At 43.3% G+C, this 23,337-nt stretch overlaps 1 protein-coding gene across 2 annotated transcripts in view; it reads left to right on the forward strand.

Annotated features, from left to right (window-relative positions):
- The window catches only part of CHCHD3 (coiled-coil-helix-coiled-coil-helix domain containing 3), a 278,588-nt gene extending 263,089 nt beyond the window's left edge, over positions 1-15,499 (forward strand). For both annotated transcript variants that reach the window (XM_020878065.2, XM_020878066.2), the window contains 2 exons: positions 1,089-1,224; positions 14,775-15,499. In XM_020878065.2, coding sequence (XP_020733724.1) covers positions 1,089-1,224; positions 14,775-14,798 — 160 coding nt within the window. In that variant the 3' untranslated portion in view covers positions 14,799-15,499. The remainder of the gene's footprint in view (positions 1-1,088; positions 1,225-14,774) is intronic.
- Positions 15,500-23,337: the final 7,838 nt, after the last annotated feature.

Genomic DNA, 23,337 nt, shown 5'->3' on the forward strand with positions numbered 1-23,337 from the left:
CAGTCTCTACCTGGGTTTTGCATGCTCGTAAATCACAGCCGACTGTAGTACAGTCAGTGTTACGTACACAGTGAAAGAAGTTAATACAGGCGGGAGGGTCATCATAAAGGGAATGATAGACTCTATTGTGGATGGAGAGAGCTAGTGAAAGCCATATAGAGGTTATACTTCAGTACTTAGCTCAAGTGTTTGAAGATGGGTAGGTGTTTTCCTAGAGAAGAAAAAGGCAACCGACTCCAGTATTCTTGCCTAGAGAATCCCATGGACAGAAGAGCCTGGCAGGCTACAGTCCATGGGATCGTGAGAGTCGGACTTGACTTGGCAACTAAACTAGGTGTTTTCCAGATGCATATAAAAGGGTGAGGCTTGGGTGCAGAGCATTTCCAAAATCAAGAGCAATGGAGCAAAGACATGGAGGGATGTGGAAGAACCAGACCCTGAATGTGGTCTGGTCAGGCTGCAGCTCGTATGGGGTGGGGACTGAGGCAAAAAAGTAGGCAGGAACCTGGTCCCAAAGGACCTACCTGTTGACCATTTGTTTCATTTGGAAAGCAGATGCTGTCTAGACTTCCTGTGAGAAGGAAACTTTTGGGAGGGCAGGAGTGGAGGGTGAAAGCTAAGAGACAGAGAGACCAGAGATTCATGGCTTGCATCCAGGATATAAATGATTAAGAATTAATGTAACAGTGAGTATGGAGAAAGAACTGGACTGCAGGATCTCCAGCTCTGTGACCCACCGGAGGTGGGAGCGGAAGAGAACATCAGGCTCCCAGGTTGCCGACCCGGCTGCCTGGGCTGCAGAGTAACTGGCCCCATTCACGTGGTCACATTTTGGGTTGCGTAGGAGTGCTGCTCTGTCCAGAGAGACTCATGGGGTGTCAGTTAATAGAATGAGTTTCATGATAGTCACTTATCTTGTGGAATATCTTTCTTAAAAGGTCAAAGAAAATTATTTCTCTTAAAGATTTTTTTAATTATTATTTTTTCATTTGCAACATTTATATATTGACGCTTTACATATTTTTTAGCCTTGATCTTCATTCAGGTTGAAGCCCACTTGTCTCAGTGGTGCCTTTTTTTGTTTCCAGGCGGTATGAGTATCACCCCGTCTGTGCTGATCTGCAGGCCCAGATTCTCCAGTGTTACCGCCAGAACACCCAGCAGACCCTCAGCTGCTCAGCTCTGGCCAGCCAGTACATGCGCTGCGTCAATCAGGCCAAACAGGTGGGTGTACGAACCAAGCTTTGGGGGCACAGGAGGAGTAGAAAGACTGCCATCCAGGGCACTGGGGAGGCCTTGGTAGGTTAGCGTGTGTGACAAGCTCTGTGCGGTCACAAGTTGATTAAGCTTTCATCCAGGTGGTGGTAGGAAGAGTCTGTAGTCTCCTTGTGTTCCACCTGCAGAAAGAAAAAAGATTTTACTTAAATAACACTTTTTCTAGTTGCCCTGAACTTTTGTCCTCGACACTATAATTGTGTGCCCAAGGTCATCGCCCCATATTCTGGGCCAGTCGTCAAAGCCAGCAAAGAGGAAGGATACGCATTAAGGGGCCAACACCGTCAAGTCCATGAACATGTAGTGCTCATGCCGAGGGCCTGGTTTAAAAGCAAAAGGCAGACACAGAACGGAAACAACCCCTCCGCACTCCCCGCCCCCCACACGCAAGCACCTCTTAGAGGTCTTCTGCCAGTTGGTAGAGCCCACTCAGTCAGGCGGGGAAAGAGAGGCCAGAGATGGACTTAGGAAGCAGTTCCCATTGCTTCTATGTACCATAGCCACATTCTTCTTCTGATCTTTCAGAGCAGAATAATGGATGATCACAGGACGTGTGTTCTCCCTAATTTATGTACTTTAGAAAGGCAATGATAAACCCTGAAGCAAATTAACAATTCTGGCAGGTCACATAATTGCCTATCATCTAACTGATTTAACAGTTGGATATAGGTGGTTCTGAGAGATGAAAATTGTTGGAAACCGTGGTTCTTTCTGCTGACAAACTCCCTAGAGTTGACCTTGTAACCCAACTAAATCTAGTGTTTGAGTTGCACAGCATGCCTTCCTGCAGTCTAATTTGCTGTAGTTATAATAATGCCAGTTAGTATAAATTTCTAACATGCTGGAAATGTGGGAGGGTCAGTATTGTCTGGATAGCTGGATAGCTGAAAAATAACAGCAAAACTAGTGGAAAAAACTGGAACCAAGATTTATTAAAAGCCTGTGTTGTCTTTAAAGACCTTGTGGCTTGAGGCTTTTATCTGTTTCACTTCTGTGGCACTTGTCTGACTCTCCATAGTGTGCCAGACTTTCCTTTCTTTCAAGGTTTTTAGTAGAAGTAATGTTGCCAGTGTTAAGTTAGTTCATTTTATTTATCAAAAATAGCTTCTGATATGCTCTTAACAATCTCCAACCATCTATATCAATACTGACTAAAGCACATGGAACCTGTAAGTTGGATTCATGGATTTTTCTAGCTTGATGTAGGTGCTGTATCAAGGTGAGGGTAGTAGTCAGTGCATAGAACAGCGGGGATGCAGTGTGTGTTTCAGCACCGGTGTCTTGTAACACAGGTGCCCGTGTCCACAGTATGATCTGTAGCATCACTAAAGCAGCGCCTGCAATGGCATCCAGAGTATTGACTCCGTCCTGATTGTCTGGGTTGTGTTGAACTGTCTGTACACCACCTGGTGAGATCAGTAGCCTACATTCATAGACTAAAACAAAAGTAACTTGTGACAAATCAAATGTACCACGTGGCACAGCAGAGAGTTTGAACTGGGCAGATCTGGGTTTGTATCCAAGCCCTGTTTTTTACCAGCTCTGTAGCCCTGAGCCTTGTGAAGTGAGGTCCTATCATTTACAGTATTGTGAGGATTCCATTTCTATAGAATATTCAGCGAGTCTGAATTTTTTCCCTTCTTGCCTCAATTGTGCCAAAACCAACTTAGACAAATTGGCCAAAACAGCAAATCACTATTAGTGATTCCCAAGGGGACCTCCAGTCCTCCCTACCCCCTCTCATCTGCAGTCTAATAAAATGCTATTTTCAGTGAGTGTGTTTCTGGTGCCTATTGTTTTTGCAGCTGTTATATTCAAGTATTAGAATTGGCATATATAACACTAGGTAGTATTAAAATGATATGTCCACAAAACCTTTTAAACCTAAGATGAGCGGCATTGAAATGGGAAGTAACCAGGAAACAGTAACACCCTGTATGTCTATAGATTCAGATTTCAAGGTCATTTCACATCCATCCTCTTATTTGTTTTTTTATGACAACTTGAGATGTAAATAGACATGGTTTTATTTTCACCATTTTACAGTTGAGAGAATTGAGACCCAGGGAAGTCATGATGGTAAATTTAACAACTAGACCAAGATAGAGCTTGCCATAAAACAACAAATTTAAAAATAAATAGTGTTTGGCTTCTGTGTGTGTGAAGAGACATCCAGTATCTCCGAACTCAGAAATAAAGTGGTGAGGGAAGGACAATAACGATGGAAGTGAAAGGGGGAAACCTGAAGATTGAATGAAGTCATCTTTGAGACGGAAAGTAACAAATAGAGAGGGGTGGGGTTATGAAGACTAAGACCAAAGGTGCAGTTTAGCGCTGTCCTGTTTTAAGACCATGCCAGAATGGCCAGTGGGGGCTACATCAGTATTTTCTGAGCAGTCACTTTTCCACTAACACCATGTTTTCCTGTGTGTGTGAAGTTAGCCTAACTTTGTGACCCCAGTTCTTCCCTTGTCATTAGAGACTTTGGGCAGGATACATGGTCCTGATCCTTCATTTGTTGTTACAGTTCCTGACCAGTCAACACCCCTTCTTATGTTTCCTTGTTAACTCCAAAGAACAAGTTGAACATGCTAAGATACTAAACATAACAGCAACCCATTAGGTCATGTTGTCCATTTCCTGCTCAGTACAAGAGTTTTCCCCTTGGAATACTTCCAGTAGTCAAATCCACTCCACTTTTAAATGACTCATAAGATTGGGCTTTCACTGGTTCCCTTGGGGCATTGTTCTCTAGACTAATAGATTTCACTGATAAGAAAATTTCCGGATATTCCTTAGCCTTACTTTTCGTTTCTTATTCATCCATTTAATTCGCATCAGTCTTTCTTTAGCTAGTCTTAAACAATTCCTCACGGTCAACACGAGACATTTTAGACCATTACTTCCAATGTATTAAGTTATATTTTCTTCATAATGGTAAAGAGATATTAAATTGCTGTAATTATTACTACTAAGACTTAAAAGCTACTGGCTAGCTTTATGAGATACAGCATTTAAAAATATAGGTGGACATTGATTGATAGACTTATGTGTCTTTAATTTCTCTTATCTGCTTGGCTTCATAGTTTTTGTTTTTTTTTTTTTAAGCCTTATAGCCTTCTATAAACTCTTCAAGATTGAATTACCTGTTCTTACCGGCAAAGCCTGATTCACATTCAGTCTTGCTTTCATGTACCTTACAGGAGAATGGGAGGGAGGGAGCAGCGGGAAGCCAATAGTACTGGCCCACTAGTGGGCCAAGTTCAAAATGTGCCCAAGTTCTGCTTACAAAGGGCATGTGTAGAAAGAGCCTGCTCCCAAGTCTGCACTGCCCTGCTCCCTGGGACCCCCTTCACTGCCCCTCAGTTTATTTGCAGAATGTAGCTGCTTTGCAGGTAGCATTTCTAAGTTTTCCAGCTCTTCCCAGCCCTGCTGCTATTAACAGAAAGGTACAGAAGCTGGCTAGATTCTTGAACATCCTGTGCTCGCTGGAGCGGGGAGTTTATGGGGACTGCTGGAACACTCCAATCTAGTCACAGTGACCTGGGCTTCAGTTTCTCCTTCGGTAAATTAAGGATTTGAGCTCAGTGATCCACAGAGGCCTCGTAGCTGTTATGTATTCCATGTCTGAGAGCAAGCGGCAGACCGCACAAGCGCCCAGGTTCCTGAGCCCCTTCACAGTAAGAGACATGAGCTCTTTGGAACAAGCAGTGTCTCTTCTTTGGTGACCTCCAGCATTTGTGCCTCTACTTCTTAGATTTTGCTGTCAGCCTTGAGCTTCCCCCTCTGGAAGGAGAGCCACGCTTCTGATTGGTCTGCGTGTTGCCTGATCCTTCATTAAAGCAGGTACTCCTAGCAGCCCTAAGGAAGCCAGGGTGTCAGAATGAACTGGGAGGGGGCGAAAAGAGTCTCACAGTTTCTCCAAAGTCAGTGGCGTGAACAGTAGTGCTCTCAGTGCTGCCTGGCAGAATGGAGCCCCCGGACTAGTAAGCTGAATTGGAGAAAGCAGGCCATATCCCTCAGCCGGCTCCAGGCTTCTCTATCCTGGGCTGGCTTCCACCCTGTGCCCCACAGACCATGGGTGGTAAGGGATTATGGAAATAGAGCAGGAAGCCGGCTCAGGAGAGCCAAGGAAAGACCAGACTAGAAATAAAGGCCAGACCCAGGAGAGGCCCATGGGACACAGGTGAGCAAGGAGGCTGGAGTCAGATGGTGGAGGCTAAACAGAACTCCTGAACTGGAGCCGAGGTTTAAATCAACAAGTGGGTAGTGGGGCAGTGACCAGGCTTGCAGCTCAGCTACAGGAAGGACTGAAATGAGGACATCTTATCAGTGAGTCAGCCCTGCCCTCATTTAGGCCTGTATGCTCAGCCCTGCCCTCATTTAGGCCTGTGTGCTTCTGCTGACCTCTTTGAGGAGATCAGAAGGTTATTTGACCCAATAAATGATCCTAATATGAAGTGACTCCTTTCCAAGACTGCTGTACCTGATTCTCTGTTTTGAAAACATAAGCAACACCTCCAGGCTGTGGTTGTCCTCCAAGATCAGTGCCTGTAGAGGAATTTGCCATGGTGTTCTTGAGAACAGTGTATTTTATCTCCCCTTGTACTTGGATTTACACTAGATCAGGGATCGAGGACATACATGCCTGTTATTTGAGTAGGAAGAGCACCTGAAAGGTAGCTTTCACTTTAGAAATCAGAATTCTTGAAAGAAAAGCCTAGTGTTCAGAGCAAGCTGTGTTTTATCGTTGTTTTAAGATGAGCTATAAATTATATGCAGATGGTTTCATAGACTCAAGCTGTTAGAGCTCGAAGGACATAGAAATCACATAACCTAATCACATCTCTTCACTTAGAAAAATTAGCACCCCAAGAGTTTCAGGGATCTGTAGATGGGGCAGAGTCCACACCAGAATGGCTTGATGCCAGACTCAGTACGCTGTTCCCTGCAATGTCAGATTACAGACATGGATGATCAGATTCACAGGGGGAATGTCTTTAAAATACACATGCCTGGTCCATCCCCAAGAATCTCAGGTGGGACCTGAACATCTGAACTCCCAACAGATTCCTCATGCATCCATGGAGTCTGAGAACCACAGCTCTAGAGCCCCATTGGCCTGAACCACATGAGAGGTCTTCAGCCTCAGAGATCTTGTCAAGTCTGACTCCCCACTCTCAGGAGAGGTGGAGCTGCCGGTCACAGCCTCCTGGGTCTGAGCCACCTGCAGAGGTCTCATCAGACTGACTAGTTCCGTTCTCAGCCTCAGCAGTAAATCAGATGTCTTAGACAGAGGGCAGGAGCCCCTGGAAAATAAGTTCTGTTCTCCCATCCTCTTGCCCCCACTGCAGTTGTGCATGTGTGCTGTCGCTTCAGTTGTGTCCGATTCTTTGTGACCCCGTGGACTGTAGCCCACCAGGCTCCTCTGTGCCTGGGATTCTCCAGGCAAGAATACGGGAATGGGTTGCCATGCCCTCCTCTAGGGGATCGTCCTGACCCAGGGATGAAATCCAAGTATCATTATGTCACCTGCATTGACAGGCGGCTTCTTTACAACCTGGGAAGCCATTGCAGCTTTAAATGCTGCCAAATGAGGAACCACACCCGGTTTTCCTGGGCGGGAGGGAGGAGAGAGACGCCAGGCGAGGTAACAGTCCCTTGGCCAGCTCACACTTGTGACTGGACCCTTCCTTGGCTCTGCTGCTCCCAGGCACCCGCTCCCCTCTCCGACCCACATCAGAGACCGGTCTCCTTAGGCCGTTGCTTCCAATGCATACACATGTCCACCTTCAGGGTGGACCAAGATAAACTAGAAGGGTTCACCTTCTGAGAAGGCTTAAAAGCAAGCCTGCTCTTATTGTGTCTGAAGGCTTGTTTGTCATTACCACCTAATGACGTTTCTTGGAGCTTCCCTCATAGCTCAGTTTTTAAAGAATCTGCCTGCAATGCAGGAGACCCCGCTTCTATTCCTGGGTCGGGAAGATCCTCTGGAGAAGGGATAGTCTACCCACTCCAGTATTCTTGGGCTTCGCTTGTGGCTCAGCTGATAAAGAATCTGCCTGCAATACAGGAGATCTGCATTAGATCCCTGGGTTGGGAAGATCCCCTGGAGAAGGGAAAGGCTACACACTCTAGTACTGTGGCCTGGAGAATCCCATGGACTGTATAGTCCATGGGGTTTCAAAGAGTCGGACATGACTGAGCGACTTTCATTCACTCACAATGATGTTTCTTAATCACCTAGTGGGCCACTTATCCTCAGGAGGACGCATGGGTGTTGAGGAGAGCATTCCCATCCTTCCATGGGACCCCCTTCAGATTTGGAGTCACATCAAAGCAAATGAAATTCCAAAGTTTAGATTTCTTACTCCAGCCTCTTCTGTCACAGGAGTCCTTTTCTAAAGCACCTTCTGAGAGTAATAGTTGCTTTATGACATTTTCTTTAAAAAAAAAAAAAAATCTGGTTTTAATAGAAGAAATATTACTGTGGTAATAGACTCTTATTTTTCTTAATAGGCACTTCTTTTCTAGTGTTTATGCTTCAAGAGTTAGAAGTGCAGTATGTTAGTGTTTTTTCTGTTATTACAGCAAGTTGTATAAACAGTTAATTACTTGTAACTTAATTTGAATATCACACAGAGAGCATTTGTCTTAAGAAGAAATGAAACTAGACCCAGGCATAAAAAAATTAACCTGCGTTTCCTCCAAGAAGGAAGAATAAAGAACAGCACTTGCTGGGGGGAAGAGACAGATACTGAAAACAAAATAAGTTAGCTAATCGGATTTTCAGGTGGCCGGGAGTAGTACTTGGCGCACAGATGAGGCACGCTTTGTGCTTCTCATAAATCGAATTGATTGATAACTTTCCCTTACTTCTCACAGTCTTTTCCTCCTGTCTTTCTCACTCCCCGTTCCTCCTCGGAGCTCCATTCTCTTCCACTTCCCACTTTTCCTGTCCCTCTTTCAGTGAAAACTCAGGTTTGTCAGGACATGTTTCTGTTTCCAGGTAAATCTTTCCCTGGTAAGCCTGCCTTCTTCCATAACCCAGCTTTACTAGGTCTTTTGAAATCCTGGTGAGATTCTGGGTATGCTCAAAGAGACAGGCACTTTGAGTGGTTTTTTTTTTTTTTCTTTTTTCTGCACCGGGTCTCTGTTGCTGCGCGTGAAACGGGCTTCTCATTGCAGCGGCTTCTCTTGTTGCAGAGCACTGGCTCCAGGGCGCTCGGGCTCAGCTGTAGTGGTACACAGGCCCACTTGCCCAGCGGCATGTGGAATCTTCCCAGACCAGCGATCGAACCTTGTCCCCTGCATTGGCAGGTGAATTCCTAACCACTGGGCCACCAAGAAAGTCTGGTATCTTTTTCTTTTTCTTTTTTTTAAATAAAGACCAGGAACACTATTTTTATTGTCATGATAGTTGCGAGTAACCCAGGGTTACTGTAATTCCTCTTACATATATGGAGAGGACCAGTAGCTGACACGCTGCCAGTGATGTTCCCCCCCTCCAAGAAATCAATTGATGAGATCACTATGTAACTAAAATATTTGAGGAAGACCTTTAAGATCATCTTAATCAATGGAAATGACATGCAACCTCTTGTCCCCAGGGGCCCTACTCCTGTCTGACAGGTGCATTGCTAGCTTCTTCCTCGATCAGAGAGACTTAGGAAAAGAGCTGTGTGGGTGCCTGAACCAGTCTCTCCTTTGGGTAATTTACCCAGCTGTTGATAAAGGCGTTTCCGCAGGCCCCACTACGTGAATGATGAGCAAACGCCAGGAATTTCTTTCTCCACATTAAGATTAAGTGTTAGCAGTTCCTTAAATGAAGGAAGCAATTTTTTATAACTTGCAAATCTTCTCCCTCATTCTTTGGGGGAATTTCCTATGTTAATTTATGCAGTGTTAAATTTATGCAGAGTGAAATTCAGCCCAACAGCAGCGACTTACAGAACCTATACTGGAAGCTGACTGATACGGACCCTGTCAGGCCTCAGGAGCCCTCCAGCCAGAGGTCCTTGCTCCTGGATTGGGACAGGTTTTTATTGCATACTTGTGATACAGTAAAAACACAAAATGTTTTTACCAATTTGTTCATTGAAAAAAATTTCAACTTGACATTGTGTTTGTGAATGTCTCTGACAGAAATGAGGTGGTCTTGTACCACCTCCACCACCCATTGGTGGCAGCTGAGTGCAGTTTGACAGCATGTGTATAGACCAGTCCTGGAAGACACAGCCTCACCCCCTGTGTCTTTAGGACTTGCCTGGGAATCAGGTGAACTGCCGTGCTCTCTTTGAGGATGCAGTTTCTAATACACATAGCAAGGTATTTTGTGACTCTGGTTACTTCTTTTGTGTTTTATATTTGTTCAAAAATGTTCTTTTAGTGTCTTTCTGGTAAACTGGCCCATGATCCTCATACCATTCAAAGCTCAACTTGTCTCTCTTAAGAGAGTCTGACATTCTTAGCATTATGTGACCGGGCTGAAAAATTACCCTTCTCTGTTTGGTTAGGGTTACAGGGAGGAGAACAGGAAAAAGGTTCCCTAGACTCTTGCCAATACTTTAGCAGTTGCTTTCAATTATATTGTGGTCACTGTGGGTCATTTTGTAACACTGGAAAAGAGGTACGTGGTCACATGACTGTTGCTACCACCGTGAGACCTGAATCATAGAATGGGGCACAGCCATGTGGTTTTGAGCAGGCAGGTAACAGATTATAACCTGCAAAGTGGTCATTTTCTTTAGTAACTAAGTGCCCTTACATAACCTCAGTGTAGCTCTCTTTACACTGACTTCCGTTTTGTATTAATAAATGATGTTGTGGCAAGGTTGTCTGTATATCTGCAGTTTATAGAGGTTCCTGCATCTATAGTTGGAGAGACTTTCACTGATCAAGTCACAAGGGTGTGAGGATAAATGATAACTGTGGCATTGCCTGGTCTGACTCTTACATGGTAAGTGCTTGATTTTTAAGCTTTCAAACAAATACAGAACTCATACTTGAGTGATGGGTCTGAGAGAAGCCTCACGTTCTGGTGTTAATTCTGCAAGATGATTCTCTGTTGAGTGGAGTCTTCTACTTGATCTGCTTTGTCTTTCCAGTTTTCTCTAGACGCATCTGGCTCTTCTGATTCACGTCCTTCTGGACTGCATCGTTGTCTTTTCTGAGCATCTCTATATGCGTCCTCTACACACTGCTTTTGTATTTTTTGTGCTCCGTGGACATTGGCTTCTTAGAAGCCTGTCATCTTGGACACTTTAGGATAACCTTTAGGGTATGCTCTTGGCCCTGTGCTCCTTTGACCCAGGATGCTCATCTGTCCTCCTCTTCCTCTTCATCCCCTTTATTTCAGTCTCCTTCTCCTCTCTGTCCTTAAACCTTTATCTAAAGACCTTTGAGCTCCTTCCCAGCCCGCATCTTCCCTCTGGACCTTTCCTCTGGGATGTTGCATCCTCGTCCCAGGCCCAAAATTCAAGTCGTCTTCCTTATTCCCACAGTGACTCCTCCCGCTGACTTCCCTGTATCTTTTGGTCACACCACCTTTCTCCCTGTCACTGAGGAGCATTCATGCCTAAGGTCTCGTCATTGCTTCCCACCCCACTTCTATTGTCTTTTTATCACTATTTCTTGTTCCCACCCTAGCTTCATTTCTGAACTGCCTCCTCCTGGTTTTCCTGCCTTCACACACTTCTCCACTGAAGCCTTTGTGCTAAGGATGTCAGGGTAACCTTCCTAAATGACATTTTCCTGTCCAGAAAAAACCAAAAAAATTTTTTGGATTCCCAGGTTTTTTCAGTGGACAACAAGGATGAATCCCAGCCTGACATTCACAGGGGGCCCTTTTTATACTCTTTTCCTTGGTACATCCTGAGTGTCTGTCCTTTCCTCTAGCTGGGCCTGTCTCTCCTCTCTTCTTCATCCCATGCATAATGGGTTTGTCCCCTCCTCTTGAGTCTTTACCAGTTCTTCCCTGCCTCATCCCTCCCCATCTCCAGTCCTTCTGTCTGTATATTCTGTCCATGCTGGAAGTTCATCTGAGGCACCTTCCTTGATCACTCCAGCTGCAAAGAGTTATCCACTTCTGAAATAGGCAGTGCCACTCTGCTTTTGAACTAATACCTTCTCTGGAAGAGTACACGAAATACTGGGAAATAGGAGAAAGGGAAAAAATGACTTTGTCTTATGTTTTCTTTTGTTCTTGAATCTTACACTGTGTACGTGTATCATTTATTCAGTAAAATAAAATTTTAACTTATTTAGCATACTATTTTTTAAAACAGCAAGTTATTACTCTTTTTTTTTAAAGTTATTACTCTTTATTATGCCTCTTTCCTCATATCACCTAACTCAGTATAATGAGTCTCTAGTAGGAGCTTGGTTAAGAAGTTGGGTACGTGAATAAGTGGCTGGAAGTGTGAGGGATGGAAGGAAGACGGCATGAACAAATCAGAGGCAATCCTGGGCCTGACCCAGACTCTTCTTCTTGAGTAATTTCAAAACTAAAGAGGAAAGGATCACTTTTGTCTTCTTAAAGTGTCCTAAAAAATAGAGACAGTTTATCTCTAGCCCCAGCTTGCTAAAGTTTTAATCTGATCATTAAGAATTTTTGTTCATTTGTTTAGGATTTTGTATATAGAAAATCCTGAAAACCTAACCAAGAAAACTGTTAGAATTGATCAACAAATTCAATAAAGCTGCAGAATACAAAATTAACTTATAAAAATCAGTAGTGTTTCTATACAAAACAGTGAATTTTCTTAAAAAGAAATTGATCCCATCTATCCCTTGTAGCTCAGCTGGTAAATAATCCACCTGCAATACAAGAGACCTGGGTTTGATCCCTGGGTTGGGAAGATCCCCTGGAGAAGGGAAAGGCTACTCACTCCAGTATTCTGGCTTGGAGAATTCCATGGACTGTATAGACCATTAGGTCACAAAGAGTCAGACACGACTGAGCGACTTTCACTTCACTTCATTGTAACATTAAAAAAACAATAAAATGCTTGGGAATATTTTTAACCCAAGGAGATCAGAGATCTCTCCTCTGAGAGCTATAAGACATTGATGAAAGGAATCAAAGAAGATACAAATAAATAGAAAGGCATTCATTAATTGGAAGAATTAATGCTTCTAAAATGGCGGTACTAACAAATGTCATCTATAGATTTTTTGCAGTCCCTATCAAGATTTCAATGCTTATATATATATATATATATATATATATATATATATATATATATAGGAAAAAAAGAAAAAAAAAAAAACACTTCTAAAATTTTTTGGAACCACAATAGACCATGAATAGCCAAAGGAATCCTGAGAAAGAAGAGCAAAGCAGGAGGTGTCATATGTCCTGATCTCAAACTATACTCTGGAGCTATAATAATTAAAACAGTGTGGTACTATCTACGGTATAGACACATAGACCAGTGAAACAGAATTGAGAGCCCAGAATTAAACTCAAGCACATACAGTCAAATAATGTTTGACAAGGGAGCCAAGAATATTCAATGGAGAAAGTCTCTTCAATAAATGGTACTGGGAAAATTGGATAGTCATGTGTTAAGGAATGAAAACTAGACCCCTGTCATATACCACTCAAAAATATTAACTCAAAATTGATTAAAGACTGAAGTAAAAGAAAACATGAACCTGTTAAAAGAAAACATAGGATAAAAAGCTCTATAACATCAGTGGTAATTAGTTTTTGGAAATTGTACCTAAAGTATAAGCAACAAAATATACAAGTGCGACTACATCAAACTAAAAAACTTGTGTACAACAAAAGAAAAGTGAAAAAACAACCTAGAGAATGGGAAAAAAATATTTGCAAACCATGTTTCTGATTAGGGGTTAATGTCCAAAATAATATAAAGAATTCATGCAACTCAGTAGCAAACAAAAAGATCCAATTAAAAAATGGACAAAGGATCTTAATAAACATTTGTTCAAAGATATATGAATGGCCAACAGAACATGAAAAGATATTCAATATCACTAGCCACCAGGGAAATGCAGATTAAAATTACAATGAGATATTACTTCATACCTGTTAGAATGGCCGTCATCAAAGAAACAGGAGATAACAAATACTGCATAAATGTGGAGAAAAGGGCACCCTTGTGCACTGTTGGTGGGATTATTAAATTGGTGTCGTAACTATGGAAAACAGTATGGAGGATCCTAAGAAAATTAAAAATAGAACTATTATATCATCCAGCAATTCCACTTCTGGGAGTATATCCAAAGGAAAACAACCACTAACTTGAAAAATACATCTGCACTCCCATGTTCATAGTGGGATTATTTACAGTGGTCAAAACATAAAAACAACCTGTATCTATCAGTAGATGAATGGATAAAGAAGTTGTGGTACAGTGGAATATTATCCAGCTATCAAAAAAAACCCCAAGGAAATCCTACTATTTGCTGCAACGTGGGTGGATGTTGAAGGCATTATGCTAAGTGTAATAAATTTGACAGAGAAAGACAAGTCTGTATGATCTCACTTTTATGTCAAATCTATAAGCAAAAATCAAAACACCAAGCTTATAGAAAAAGACAGATTACAAGAGGTGGCAGGTGTTGGGGGGATGTGGTGTGGTGGAGGTATTGGAGGAGGGTGGTCAGAGGCACAAACTTCCAGTTATAAGATAAATAAGTACTAGAAATGAGTAACACTGCATTATGAAATAGGAAAGTTGTTAAGAAAGTGAATCTTAGAGTTCTCGGTACAAGGATAATTTGTGTCTTTTATTTTTATTGTATCTATATTAGATAATGGACATTAACTAAACCTATTGTGACAGTCATTTCAGAACATATGTAAATCAAACCATAATGCTGTATACCTTAAACCTTATACAGTGATGCATGTCAATTAATTCTCAATAAAGCTGGGGAAAAAAGAATTCTTCCTGTGTACTGTTCCTCACACCCACCCACACAGATAACTAAATAGAATGTAGGGGCCATTTCTGAAATGTGGGAATACTTACTTAGATGTGTGTAGCTCCACCCAGCATTGTGAGTTCATGAATAGCTGAACCCTGCCTCGAGTGAGCAGAAGTTTAAGGGACAGGATCTTGACTTTAACTGAGAGATGCCCTCTCTGCCCCACCCCACTGCCCTTGCCCCCTTGGCAATAGCTTTCTCCTAGTCCATGCCACCAGAAAGCTCCCACACATCCCCAGATGTCCAGGGTAGTGAGACAGCACCCACGCTCCCCCCGTACCCTTACCCTCACAGGCCGGGTTCACCCTTAGGGTTCAGTTGGATATGGTAGGGGGAGGGCTTGTTTGGAGATGATTCATGATTCAGTAGTGGTGTTCATTAGAGGTAGTCCTATTTCGAGGCTCGGAAGCATATGCCTTCCTATACACGTTTTTGAGGTGGATCTTTGAAAAGCAACACAAACAGTGCTATGTACTTCCTGCCCATTTCTGGTCCCCTCCTTCTGGTGGTAAATCTTACGTTTTCTCTTTCTCTTGCAGAGCATGCTTGAGAAGGGAGGATAAAATCAGCTCTTAGAAGAAGGAAAATTCCTTCAACGTTAATTCCAGAGGTGGAACATTTTTTTTTTCCCTAGTAAGAAAGCAACCCATTTAAAGAGAAGATCATTACAGAGAAACATCGGAGAGCAAATTCAGCAGAAGCGTATCACGGTTTGATCAGCAGCTGTTTGCAAAGCCAAGGCCCAGATCAGGGATCATCTGCCAAGGACATGGCGCAGTGTTAATAAACCCCATTTATGATGATTAGAAAGAAAGGCAGCCCTCTCCACCGTGTGTACTTTCTATTCAACTTCCCCTTCTAACCAGGCTCCATCATTTGGTGAACCTGGGCTCACACAGAGCCGGGGCTTGGAATCAAGGGCTGAGGTCCCTGGAGTGGGGAGAAGAGAAGGCCAGATTCCCTCCATCTCCGGCCAGCAGTGTTGGCAGAATTGGCTCCACTGCGGCATGTCAGGATTCTCCCTTTTCCTTTTCTGCCTTGACTGTCTAAAAGCTACTTTATTTTAACTTATTATGGTGATCATGTAAGAAGACAAAAAGAGAAAATGTACCTCTCTTACTGGAATAATGTTTCTGATTACAAGTGAAATAAGGCATTTTTTTATAAACATAAAGGCAACCTAGCTTCTGCAGCCTCTCCTCTATCATGAATACCAACATCTTTACTTCACTCACTATCAATAATAAATATATTTTCTGACAAAGACTGTCATAGTCTGGGGCCTTGTGTGTGTGTGTGTGTGTGTTGTTTTTTCTTTTTTTGTTGGGTTAAGTGGTTATCCTTATGGAAATTGAGTTGATTTATAATGTTATTAATTTGCATTTGTGTGGTACCTTTCCTCTAAAAAGCTTCAGCACATTTTGCAGAAACTCAGACAGGCAAAAGAGGGTTATAATTTGCCTCCCGGGTAGGTAGGATTCAATAAGATCTTTACAAATTGCATGAACCTTCCTTTCTTTGAGATGACCGAAGTCATCCTGCCTGGGGCAAGCGCTAGTTCCTGGGTTAGGCACTTCTGACCCTGCAATACTAGAAAAATGTTAAAAGGAAAAAGAAAAACAACCCTGAGAGCTACTTCTCTTTCTGATTTTATAAAAACTTCCTAATTTTAACTCTCACTTTGCTACCAGCAAATTGGTGTTTCCGCACTGGAAGTTGGAAATGAGCATCCATGCCGAATGGAAAGATCTTTCTGGAAAATGAAGAAGGGAAAACCAGTGCTCTGTGATGTCATCTAAACATCTTTTGACAGTAGACAGGCTCCGGAGTCAGGTGCATCTGTGTTCAGATTGTGGCTCTGCTGCCTACCACCTGGGGGACCTAGCTAAGCTGCCCCACCAGACAGCCTCAGATTCCTCAACTGTAAATCGAGGGGAAAGGCAGGAACCTGCTTTGTAGGCTTATGGTGAAGAGTCAAGATGCTTTCCACATCCATTCAGTCAGGTCCATTGTTGTTGGATATGTGATGATAGTAAAACGTATTTGGAGTTGGGGGCATGGAAAGAACATCCACACACCTTTTGGAGAAAGTTGGGGTGCATCTAACATGTCAGGAAAATTTCAGCCAGCCCCCCTTAAGTGTCAGTGTGGCTTCTCATGCATCTCAATTCCCAGGTTGGCTCCATTTGTTTGGCATCTTCATGGACACACCTGTGAACCTGATGTTGATTCTGAGTGACATTGGGGACACTCCTCAAATAATTATTGAAAGGCTCTGTGACTTTTTTAATGAAACCTTTCTTTTTGTTAAATGATGCAGAAGAAGCTGCATTCATTTCAGCGTGAATGAAGGAAGCCTTGGTAACTTGAGCAGCAGCACATTCTCTCAGGAAGGCATCCAGGTAGCTGCCTGGGAGAAATAATAGGTACACATAAACAAATGTGTACACGGTGACTTGCTGCAGTGTTTGCAAATCAGCTAACTCACAAATTCCCTCCTATACTGCTTTGTTTTGCAATTTAGAGCCAAGAACTTGGCACATCCCAGGCTGCCAGTCTTGTTGGCTGGCAGAGAGATACAGCACGGAAGAGTCAGGCACTTCACGCTGGTTAAATCCATGAAAACAGGAGGTGGTTTGTCAGGGCATCTCTCTCCCAGCACCATTATTAACTTTTCGTACAGATAAGCAAGATGCATGCAAGAGGGAAAGACCACACTTCAGGAGAAATAAAAGGTGAAATGATGCCTTTTCCTGCACCTTGGAGCCCCCACTCCCACCCCACCCCCATGAATTGTATCACAGCTCTGCCCAGGTCAACTGTTAACCTCAAGACAGCTGTTTGGGGAGAATGTTGTGATCTGTGTCGGGCTCATGGGAGCGACACACTCCAATCAGTATCTTCATTAAGGAGAACATGCCTTGAACCACAACGGTTTGGCTCATGAAGCCAAGAAGCTGATCAGATGTTATCACACTAAACTAATGTCTGGTGAACTTCTAGAAGACAGCAGGGTCTAATCAGCATCAAGTCCTGCCTTTGGAAAGTCAATAACTTATTACAGAAAATGTGCCAATGTGCAATGGTTTAAAATATTGACTGACCATTATTAATAGTGAATGTGGACTGCTAAAAGTCAGGCGCTGGTGGCCTGCTCATCCACCAGTGAGACTCCTCTCCATAGCAGCTCTAAGCTGCTGGTGTTTTGCTTCAAACTGAAAAAGCAGCCAGACATCCTCTTAAGAGTCCAGGCTTAGGAGTCAAGAATCTTAGCTTGACATCTTTCAGGCTAAGACATAGGGAATTAAAGGGAGGGGATAAGGCCATACTGTCGTAAGAGAGAACACTGGCTCTTGGCGATCCAAGCTGTTCTCAGCTTGACATCTTTCAGCCCACAGGTATAATTGCTTTCACCAAAAACCTGCAGGATAATTCTCTTTCCTCTGTTTCTGTGAGCTGTAGAAACTGACCCTTTGAAGATACAAGAATTAGAGCAGTTGAACAATTCAAAGAGTAGCAATGACTTACTGTGATGGGTCTGTTTTGAGTTACAATTCTTGATAAGCTAATACTTTAAATGAACAAGTTAATGTATATTTGTTTCTTTGTCATGGCTCCCCCATGTTTTCATCTATTTCTCAGCTTCGCCCTTCAGTCGTTCCATCTTTATCTCCTTCTATAGACTCTTCCGTGTATTTAAACTTTTCTCACCATCGTTAGCCTTCCAGGCCCACCTCCTGACACATTCGCCATTATCTTGGGTACAGAATCCTAGGCTGTTGGTCTGAGTTCTGTGCTCTGACCCATTGGATTGAGTCAGTTCCCCTCGGGTTTCTCTGTTTCTTTGATTCTTTTCCATTACAACAAGAGATTTTTTTTTTTTTCCCCCCTGCCTTGCAGCATGTGGGATCTTAGTTCCCTGACCAGGGATCAAACCCCCTGCATTGGGAGCTTGGAACTTTAGCCACTGGACCATCAGGGAAGTCCCTGTAACAAGTGATTTTTGATACTTCCCTTTCTTTCCCAGCCGCCTAGTTCTAGTAATATGTTTAGAACTTACTATCTTCACTACCCAGATAATCACAATGGTGTGATCACTCACCTAGAGCCAGACATCCTGGAATGTGGAGTCAAGTGGGCCTTAGGAAGTATCACTAAGAACAAAGCTAGTGGATGTGATGGAAGTCCAGCTGAGCTATTTCAAATCCTGAAAGATGATGCTGTGAATGCTGCACTCAATATGCCAGCAAATTTTGAAAACTCAGCAGTGGCCACAGAACTGGAAAAGGTCAGTTTTCATTCCAATCTCAATGATAGGCAATGCCAAAGAATGCTCAAACTACCACACAATTGCACTCATCTCACACGCTAGTAAAGTAATGCTCAAAATTCTCCAAGTCTGGCTTCAGCAATATGTGAACCGAGAACTTCCAGATGCTCACGCTGGTTTTAGAAAAGGCAGAGGAACCAGAGATCAAATTGCCAATATCTGCTGGATCATCGAAAAAGCAAGAGAGTTCCAGAAAAACATCTATTTCTGTTCTATTGACTATGCCAAAGCCTTTGACTGTGTGGATCACAATAAACTGTGGAAAATGCTGAAGGAGATGGAAATACCAGACCACCTGACCTGCCTCTTCAGAAACCTGTATGCAGGTCAGGAAGCAACAGTTAGAACTGGACATGGAACAACAGACTGGTTCTAAATAGGAAAAGGAGTATGTCAAGGCTGTATATTGTCACCCTGCTTATTTAACTTCTATGCAGAGTACATCATGAGAAATTCTGGGCTGGAAGAAGCACAAGCTGGAATCAAGATTGTTGGGAGAAATATCAATAACCTCAGATATGCAGATGACACCACCCTTATGGCAGAAAGTGAAGAACTAAAGAGTCTCTTGATGAAAGTGGAAAAGGAGAGTGAAAAAGTTGGCTTAAAGCTCAACATTCAGAAAACTAAGATCATGGCATCCGGTCCCATCACTTCATGGCAAATACATGGAAACAGTGGCTGACTTTATTTTTTTGGCTCCAAAAATCACTGCAGATGGTGACTGCAGCCATGAAATTAAAAGACATTTGCTCCTTACAAGGAAAGTTATGACCAAACTAGACAGCATATTAAAAAGCAGAGACATTACTTTGTCAACAAAAGTCCATCTAGTCAAGGCTATACTTTTTCCAGTGGTCATGTGTGGATGTGAGAGTTGGACTATAAAGAAAGCTGAGCGCCAAAGAATTGATGCTTTTGAACTGTGGTGTTGGAGAAGACTCTTGAGAGTCCCTTGGACTGCAAGGAGATCCAATCAGGTCATCCTAAAGGAGATCAATCCTGGGTGTTCACTGGAAGGACTGATGTTGAAGCTGAAACTCCAATACTTTGGCCACCTGATGCTAAGAACTGACTCATTTGAAAAGACCCGGATGCTGGGAAAGATTGATGGCAGGAGGAGAAGGGGATGACAGAGGATGAGATGGTTGGATGGCATCACCAAGTCAATGTACATGGGTTTGGGTAGACTCCAGCAGTTGGTGAGGCTTGGCGTGCTGCGATTCATGGGGTCACAAAGAGTCGGACACGACTGAGCGACTGAACTAACTATCATTTAGTCTTTTAAATTTTTAGTTCTTAGTTTATAAACATGGCAAATAGAACTTTTAAATTCTCGGGGTGGGGGGAAGCCTTAAATTTGTATTTAGTTCTCTGTGGCCACTGATTTTACTTTTTCTTATAGTTCATGATCTGCATTAGAGAAATGGTTTCTCATCATTTGCCCCAAGGGATTTAACCAGTGGGCCAGCTGTGTCCATTCTGAAATGTTGCCTTAAGAACTTGTTCTCTTTTTGTGCCAGTGAAACCCACAATCCAGACCACCCCCAGAAAAAGAGCCTGTTATGCTGTTAACCTGCACTTGTCTGAACAACACACAGGCTGGTTAATTCAAGTCCATGATTTGTTTTTAAATTTATACTAGACATTTGTTTTGGCTTCTTGTCTTGCCAAGTCCTTAATACAGTGTTATGGTTTTCAGTTTTCACTCTCCTTCCCTTGATCTACTTGGTATTGGAGGTTCCAACAGTGACTGAAACTGTGGAAAAGGAATTAAAGAGAGGGGACCAGGCCATCCTGTCTGTAAGATGGAATGCTGGCTTTTGGTGATCCAGGCTGTGTGGAGAAAAGGATTAAACATTATCCCATGAACTCCTGGTCATTTCACCAGCCTCTGTCATTCGGAATCCACTAGGACATAAAGAGAAAAGTCCCTTTTAGTTATTTCAGTTTAGCTGATCTATAACTGTATCCATTTTACTATCATCCCCATCCCCCATGGGAGATAGGAATAGTCAGGGATTTTCCAGGTTCCATAAAATAGGAAATTTTGAGGCTGGCCTTGTATCCCATGGAGGTTGACTCCTGCCTTGATGTCCCTTGGAGAGCACTCTTTGATGAGTGGGTTGGCTTGATACACACCAGAGACAAAGTAAACTTGACCTTATCCGGAGTGAAATCACCTCACTCATCTGACAAGGTCCCTTACAGTAAGAATTTTGACCAAAGTACCAGAGAGCTTAAGCAACTCTCAATTTTATTAAAAAAAAAAAACAACCAACCTAGAGTCATTGGTAAAAAAGTGACCAACCACCTAAGTCATCCTCCTACCTCCAGGCTGATGTTTGGATGAAGATGGTGAAATTTTACATTCCATCTGTGTCCTCTTTCCTGGTGCCTCCCAGCCTCAGTTTTACTGGCAGAACCCCTATAAAAATGTTGAATTGCTTTAGAGGAGAGCAGAAGTCATAATCCAAATTAGAGGTTTTCCACTTTTTCCTACAAGTTGTCTTGAACCTTCCAAATAGACCTTCAGCCTTCTCCAGACCATGATAATATGCCCTGTGGTTTAGGGGACAGTTCAGTGTTGAATCCAGTTTGGATTCAGGAAATGTGGTCACCATATTATGACTTTCAGTTAAGGAATTTGGAAACCAAAAATTGAAACAGTCAACTTCAGTCCCTGAAACTCCCTCAAGCCAAGTCAACTCTAAACGGAAAGCAGCTATACTTCAATTGAATGCAGTGCTCCGGACTTCTTGAAATGAGTTTGTTGGAGCAAGACCACACACTTCAGACATACGCTGGAAAGCTTGACTTGTCTCACCTCTCTGACCCCCTATGTAGTCTCTGACTCTCCTGGGAGCATCCTTACTGCGCTGTGGTCTCTATCACTTTGCTGAGAGGACAGCCTGCTTTGAATATCACCCCTCTAAGTAAAGTATATTTCCATAATGGTTTTTAAAATGCAAATGTGTCACTTGAGATCAGTGGCCACGTTGCAGGATTCCCCTCTGCTCCAGGGCTTCCCTGGTGTCTCAGATGGTAAAGAATCTGCCTGCAATGCAGGAGACCTGGATTCGATCCCTGGGTTGGGAAGATCTCCTGGAGGAGAGCTTGGGTACCCTCCAGTATTCTTGCCTGGAGAATCCCATGCACAGAGGAGCCTGCCGGCTTACAGTCCATGGGGTCGCAAAGGATCGGACACGTCTGAGTGACTAAGCACATACATACTCTGCTCCAGCTAGACCTTTCCTTCCTAGACTTGGTCCTAGGAGTGGCCATGCCAGGGCTGGACTCCAGGCGGCCCGTGTTTGGGGAGCCACCTGCAATGCCCTTTGCTGTCAAGCCTGCCCACAGGTCCATATCAGGGCCCATAGCACAGGTCGAAGGCCTGTGCTCGCTCATTCTCTGTCCCTGGAGAACATACACAGCAGGGGTTGAAGGCCAGATGACTGGGTCCGATTGCTTATTTTCTGCTGCCTGAGCAGTTTAAGAAACAAGGGTAAAAACCATTTTCATTTCATAGCCCTGGGCCATGTTTCTCAGTCAACATCAAACCAGAGATGCAATGCCAGCCTGCAAATTTCAGCTTTGCCTTGCATCTCCCTAAGGTAATGTGCAGCCTGATCTCAGAAGCATGACCACAGAGTCATTGAAAATACGATTCAACAGTGAACTGAAGTGGCAATGTCATCTTATTTCAAGGCTGGCTGCAGGGCGGGAGCTGGGAGCTCAGCTCTTAACAGAGGGTAAAGAGGGTGTCAGCTCACCTGCTGGTGGGAGTTCGAGTTTCCTCAGTGTTAAAAGCCGATTGCAGCAGCCACGTTTTAAATGTGAGTCCACACACTTTACCCTGAGGTGGTTAACACAGAACTTGGAAATCTCAGTAACTAAGGTGAAGGTGATTTTCTTTCCCTGGAGATGGCTCTATCAGCCAAGTTAGATGTCATTGTATAGGAGTAGCCTAGAGGGGTTATGCATCACCATTAAGATACTACTATTTCAGGAACATGGGAAATTATTGTCCTGAGTTTTTATAACCACTTCCAACTCCTTCACTGTAGGAGTGGCTTATTCATCACTGTGTGGACCACCCATACCACTTAGCTCACCACTCCTGCATTTTCTCCTACCGGGGAGAGGGGTAGCACCGTAGTACCACGTCACACTGGCCTGGCCTGAGTCATTCATACATTGATTCATCAAACCAGCAGAAGCTACCTCTGGGCCCCTGTCACTGTTCCTGGAGTCAGGGAAATACTGATCAACATGATGGACAAGGTCCTGACCTCATGGAGCTTATGTTCTTGTGATAGGGAGGAGAGCTTGAACATTAATGTCAGGGAGTAATAAATGTTCTGTGAAATATTGCAGCAAGGGAAAGGAATAGCTCAGGGAGAGGGAATAAGTCTTGGAGGGGAGGGTATGCTATATTAGTGGGCAATAAAGATGGCTAAATGTGACATTTGACAGATTCTTAAGTGTAGTGAGGTGACCATTCATATGAAGATCTGGGGAAGTGTATTCCAGGCTAGGGGAGCAGTGAACACAAGGTCCTGAGGTGGGAACGAGTTTGATTTGTTAGGGGAAGAGCAAGGATGTCCCAGGGGCTTGAGTGGAATGAAATAGGCAATGCTGACAGATGGTTCAGAGAGATAGGCAGAACTTTGTTGTCCACGGTAAGAATTTAAGTTTTATGCTGAGCATGGTTCAAGCAACAATGGGGGAAAAAAAAACACAACAACTTTGGAGGGTTTGGTGCAGGGTCA

This window comes from Odocoileus virginianus, chromosome 1, assembly GCF_023699985.2.
Source record: "Odocoileus virginianus isolate 20LAN1187 ecotype Illinois chromosome 1, Ovbor_1.2, whole genome shotgun sequence".
NCBI lineage: Eukaryota > Metazoa > Chordata > Mammalia > Artiodactyla > Cervidae > Odocoileus > Odocoileus virginianus.